Source organism: Chinchilla lanigera, unplaced genomic scaffold, assembly GCF_000276665.1.
Source record: "Chinchilla lanigera isolate Chin_1 unplaced genomic scaffold, ChiLan1.0 scaffold00010, whole genome shotgun sequence".
In the NCBI taxonomy this organism is placed as follows: Eukaryota; Metazoa; Chordata; class Mammalia; order Rodentia; family Chinchillidae; genus Chinchilla; species Chinchilla lanigera.
The window spans coordinates 3,217,302-3,223,237 of NW_004955411.1; the positions used below are offsets into that span (position 1 = coordinate 3,217,302).

General features: G+C 45.6%; 1 protein-coding gene and 1 long non-coding RNA gene across 2 annotated transcripts in view; one reads left to right on the plus strand and one right to left on the minus strand.

Moving 5' to 3' along the window:
* Nucleotides 1-590, minus strand: part of Fig4 (FIG4 phosphoinositide 5-phosphatase) — a gene marked incomplete at its 5' end in the record, with an annotated part of 82,140 nt that extends 81,550 nt beyond the window's left edge. The window contains 1 exon segment of the mRNA XM_005377617.2: nt 135-590. Within this exon segment, the coding sequence (XP_005377674.1) occupies nt 135-200 (66 nt within the window).
* Nucleotides 531-5,619, plus strand: LOC106147842. Its single transcript, XR_001232835.1, has 2 exons — nt 531-609; nt 5,363-5,619. It is a non-coding gene; the product is annotated as an uncharacterized LOC106147842 (long non-coding RNA).
* Nucleotides 5,620-5,936: the final 317 nt, after the last annotated feature.

The window sequence follows — 5,936 nt, forward strand, 5'->3', positions numbered from 1 at the left end:
CGCGCGGCCCGCAGGGCTGGCTTCCTCCACGGCTGCGCCCGCGCGCGTCAGCGGCCGGCAGAGCAAGGACACGACGCCGCACCGACCGCGCCCACCCGGCCGGCTGCTGCCCTCTCGCCCGCGCGGGTACTCACAGCTCTGGTCTCGTACAGAACCAACTTCTGGACCGAGCTGATGATGGGGGCGGCGGCCGTGGGCATGGCCGGAGCAACCGCGGGCCCCACGACGGGACACCGGGCCGCGGCCCAGGTTGTGGCAGCCGCCGGACCGCCCTGAGAGACTCGGCGAGAGGACAGCTCAGACCCTCCCACCTAGTTGCCGAGAAACACTAGCCGGGCCCGCGGGAGCTCGGGTGTTTCCGGATCCCAGGCCCGCCTCCGGTCAGGCCCCGCGGAAGTGTGGCCGGTCCCGGGACCTGCGTGCTGCCAAGGAGGAAGTCAAGAGCGCCATCTTTGATACGGGCAGGAGGAAAAAATGGCGGCGCGGGAATTGTCTAAATTGTGGAGTGTCTCATTCATCCGGTCCTTCTGCCAAGGGGGAAGACTTGGGATTGAGTTGTTTCTTTTGAAACAGTCTCTCCAGTTTGAGGAAAGTTCCATTCCCAAATAGGTATGTTTCCCCCCCTCTCCTGCCATATTTCCTGGAAACCGGTTGGAGGTCCTTCGCTGAGGAGCGGCTTTTTTCCTCGCTCCTTTTGTTCCCTGTTTTATCCTTATGAGAATCAACAAAATCCACCTTGTACACTGGCTGTATGGACCAAGAGAGAAGAGCTTTGTAAATTGCCTGGTGGGGGAAGTCGGCGTGTGCCGCGTTCTGTGCCCGAGGCTCCCCAGGGGTGAGCGCCCGGGGGGAGTCGCGCAGTGGCGGAGCCCTGGCTCTGGCGGCCTGGGTTCGGGGTGTGTGAACACGCGTGCCCAGTGCGTACAGCCTCTCTCGTCGTCACCTTCCACATCTGAGGAATGTTTCGTGTTACACTTACGAAGAAAAAATTAAATACACAAGCAAATATTAAGAATTCAGAGCCCAGCGACACCTTCCGAGGCCCCGCCCTCTGCAGCCCCTGGTTTCCCTGGCAACCGCGGGAACTACCCGGGGAGTCTCTGCAGGCTGCAACTGACCAGACGGTGGGGTCTGCTAACTCCAGGACAGTAGCTTTTCCCGAGTCCCAGAGGGGTCGTTGTCCACTCCCCGGATACACTTCGTTGTGGTTTGTAGAGAAGCCTACTTACTTGTGAAGACCCCAGACCGGTTTCTTTTCTTGCAAAACCAAACTTCAAGAACCCACCATAAATCCACTTTTTAAAATCAGTTCTTAGGCCCAGGGATATAGCTCAGTGGCATAAGCGCCTGCCTGGCAAGCACAAGGTCCTGAATTTGATTCCCGGTACAAAAAAAAAAAAAAGTGAAAAACAGTTCTTTCAACAACTAATGTATTTATTTAAAATATATTTACTAAACATCTGCTAAGAGGAAGTGCTAATTTCCCGGATATGACCTCTCCAAACCTCAGAATGCACCACTAAAAGGTTTTTCAATTACTGAACATGTAAAAAAACTTAAAAAAAATTAGAGCATACACATATAGCACAATGTGATATAAGAGGTTATGTTATATATTCAAAATTGATCACTTACAAAATTTTCTAAAAGAAATATGTGACTGTATATTAATTTTCTTTCATAGTTTGGTACCTTTTAAATTAAGAACTGTATAAATAGATGGTCATGACAGTTCTGGCATTGACTTTGACTTTTTTTAACTTTCATTTCATAATGGAAACCAACTCTTCTGAATGCAAGTTAAATACCTGCAAAATGATTCTGTCTAGGGCAACAACTCAAAATATCTGTAGAATTCTGGTTCTCAAATACTTAGTTTTCAGCTATTACCTTAGTTCATTTCACTCAGAAGCAAGTCTGAGACAAAAAATTAAGGCCAGTAGTTTTTATGGGAGATAATCCTAGTAAACAGCACCAGGGGAAGGGTTGACCCTCATAAAGCGATTATCAAGCAAGTTTTTCTGTGGCTGAATTCACAGGTAATACTGGGGCTCACATCTCCAAGGCAGACCATCTTAAGGAACAAAAGAGCTCAAACATTTGTTTACCCACGCCCATCGATTTTTGTTTGAAACCTGCTGTGGCAGAGTATTGGCACTTTGAAACTTTCAGTTTGCCCAAAGCTCAGAGAGGGAATGGCAGTTGAAGAAAGCCAATTAGACAAAGAGTCACACAAAGAGTGGACATGAGAGACATACTTGCAAGTCTGGCTGCATATACATACCTCAAGTACATACGGGCAGGGTGCTAGTGGTGTTTTAGTTACTCTTCTCATTAATGAAACAAAATATCCAACACCCAAAGCTAAGGGAAGAAAGGTTTATTTGGCTTACAGTTCATAGCGATTTCAATCCATACTTGGCTGGCTCCAAGGCAGGGTGGCTTAGCAGAGGGGCATTGCAGGAGAACCAGTTTATGGCAACCAAAAGACAGCAAATGCAAGCAAGGGACCTTAATGGCGTCTTTCTGCCCCTCTTATCTTATCCAGGCTACTTAGGGTGGGTATCACTCACATCCTTAATCCTGGTGTCCTTGAGCCTAGCATTGCACCATGAAACAATTCCAGCATCACACACTCTAGATCCAGTCACCTCTGAAAAAGCCCCATCTGTGACAGCATGAGGTTTTGGGGGAACATCTAGACACCATAACATTCCTCCCCGGGCCCCCAAAACTCATGCATATCCCTGTATGTAAAAAAGCATTTAATCAATCTCTAAGAATTGCCAGCATTACTTAAAAGTCCAAGTCCCAAGTCCTCTGAAACTAAAGTCAGATTCTTAGCTGCAAGCCCCTGTACAAATGAATAGAAAGTTAAACACTTTCAACATTCAATGGCACAAGATAGTGATTTCTATTCCAAAAGTTATAAGCTGTGGGATACAAAGGCTTGGGACCAAAGCAAGTCCAAAATCCAGTCCAAATATTAAGTGCTGTAGTTCCATATGCAGCATCTGAGGCAATCCGTGGCAAAATGTGAACTCCAAAGGGCTTGGGTGTCTCTGCCCATTTGTCCCTATGGTTGTAGCTCCTATTACTTCTCTCTGGGGCTGGCTCTGCTCCCTCCTTGTAGTTTTCCTCAGATGATACACATTGGCTTCTCCAAATCTCTGGGGTCTCCTCTGTACCTTTGGTTTCACACTCAAAAATTCATACACTGCCCACTCTTAGTGGGCAAACTGCTTAGTCTCCCACGCCTTCTAAAATTGGGTAGAAGCCTTGTTGAACCTACAACTCTTGCATCCTGCATCCTCCTAAAGCCAGCACCACCTGGATGATACCATGGTCTGCTGCAGCTGGAGCAGTAGCCAGGCTTTTTTCTCTCTTGACTGTAAAAATCCAGTGTCTAATAACAGGGTCTGACAACAGCTTCCCGAGGCCACTGCCATTTTGGAACATGGTGCTCTGGGGCTTTCTTCTCAAAGCAAACTGTTTCACTTATGCAACTCAGAGGCTACAAAGAGTGGAGTCTTGCTGGTTCTTGCGATATCCTCAGTCCATCTTGTTTGTTCTCAGTAATTCTCTGCTCTGTCTTTACAGTTTACAGCTCTACTGGAACTTCTTTTCTGGCCAAACACAAAACATTTTAAATCATTCTGCTGGGCTCTTTGCTCTTGATCTGCAACATAATTCTGGCTAAAAGCCTCCAACAGCAGCCATGCCACTACCTCAACATTAGACTGTCTTGAAATTTCTTCTGCCAGATTAATTAGTTTGTCATCCTTAATCTCAGTTTCAGACAATGAGCAAAATGCAGACAAACATTCTGCCAAGCCATAACATACATCATCTGGAGTCCAACAACCAATGCAGTCCTTCTTCCAAGCGGAAACCTCCCAAGCCATTCTTTACCGAAAGCATTTCTATCGCTGTTCTAGTCTTCTGAGCTCTGACCAGAATCTCCCATCAGTTTATGACATTCCAGCTCTATTTTTTCAGCCAGCATCTCCAAACCTTTCCTAGCTCTTTCCTTCCCTACAAACTAGTTCTAAAGACTCCTGAGCCAGATGGCCAGGTAATGTCATAGCAATGACCCCACTTCTCTTGTACCAAATTCTGTCTTAGTTACTTTTTTCATTGCTCCCACAAGTTAAGGGAGAGAGGTTTATTTATCTCACAGTTTGTATAGATTTCAGTTCATAGTGGGCTGGGTCCAAGGCAGGTTTACATGGCATAGGAGTAGAAAAATAGTCCACAGCAAGCAGGCAGGTAAGATCAAGCAAGCAAGGAACAAAACAAGCCTCTTTCTGTCCCTTATATTGTATCCATGCTACTGGGATTAGGATGGTGCCAAACCAGCCAGTGAACTGATTTAGTAATCACACACCCTCAATCCCAGCCTCACACACTAGATTCAGCCACCTCTGAAAACACCCCACCTGTGACCACATGAGGCTATGGGGAGTCATCTAGACCCAAGCCATAACAAGTCGCATCTGCTACATTCCACTCTTTGAACCCCTCATATCCACCTTCAGTTCATACCATTCCATTGCTGAGCCTTTAACGTAATGACCAGTCCAGTTTCTAAAAGTAAAGGATTTACAGAACGTAGGCCAACAGGAAAACTACAGAATCAACCACTGCAAGTAAACCTGTGTCTATAACTGATCATCATCTTTCCTCTTTAACAGCTAGATTAGATTTTCCTTACCTTCGGACAGCACTTCTGCTGGTCTAAATTGTTTGCCCAACAGAACAACAAGTTTTCATTTCTGAAGAGTATAAGCTCCTGGTTACTGAGCTCTTTATAGATAATGTTTGCTGCAGTTATCATTTACTGAATATAACTGCATATATGATGTATCTCAGGGGATCTCCTGAGTTGCAGACACACACCTCTGATTCCAGTTATGTAACAACAAATCTTTCTTCACCTGCCAGTGCAGTAACTCCTTATAAACTTGTGGAGCCAAAAATGATTAGATGGCACAGTAGTTTTAGGGTTAGTAAAATGTTTACTGAGTTCCCTGATAGAACCATTTGTCCTATCAATCAAATTCCATTCAGCAGATACGAAAGATGTGAGAAAGGTAAACAAATTGCTCATGTCAATCCCAGAGTGATGGTAAAAGGGACATCTATTTCTAACACTTGATTCAAAGTGTATTCCTCATTTTGAAGTACACTGTCTCAAAGCCCTATCATACCAAAATAGTGCCTTAGCTGTAATTTGAAAAGTCTGTCTGACATTCTGGCAGACCAGCATCTTTTATATGAGGTGGAATATGGCAGGACCAGTAGATCCCATGCTGACTGCTTCTCACATATCTTCTGTGAAGTTTCTTGTGACACCCTACAGGTTAATGTCTGCTTGGGTTGACTGGGGAAGTGGAAGACTGTTACCTCCAAGGAGCTGGAACATCTGAAAGTTGCCAACCATCCCAGAGATGGGCCTTACAGGGAAAACAAGAAACTCCCTAGGGGACAATCAGTAATGATTCTGCCAAATTGTCACCATGCCTTGCTTGCCTGCCTTACTACCTAAAACAAACATCTGCACTCAGAAGAACCCTATGCCTTTGTTGTTCCTCAATAAAGTTGTGGTTTTGAATCAGTTTGGGGCTTCACTTCATTCCAATGAGAAGTCCCTCGGCCCCCCTCCCCAACAAAGATATACTCTGTGTCTCCCATTCTTCATGTATCTCTCTCTATGAGGGTTTTCCAGCAAGCTACTTTAGTGTAAAGGGAATACTTTGATCAAAGGCAATATTGTATGGGATTCCATGATGATAAATGAGACTTACAAAACACTCTAGAACATTTAGGTAGTTGTGCTGTGGATCAAGAAGGCAAACATCCTAGAAGCACAAGTCACTTGCCTCTTACAAGGTGAAGAGCCCTGTGCAATCAGATTTCAATGAGTGGTTACTCTG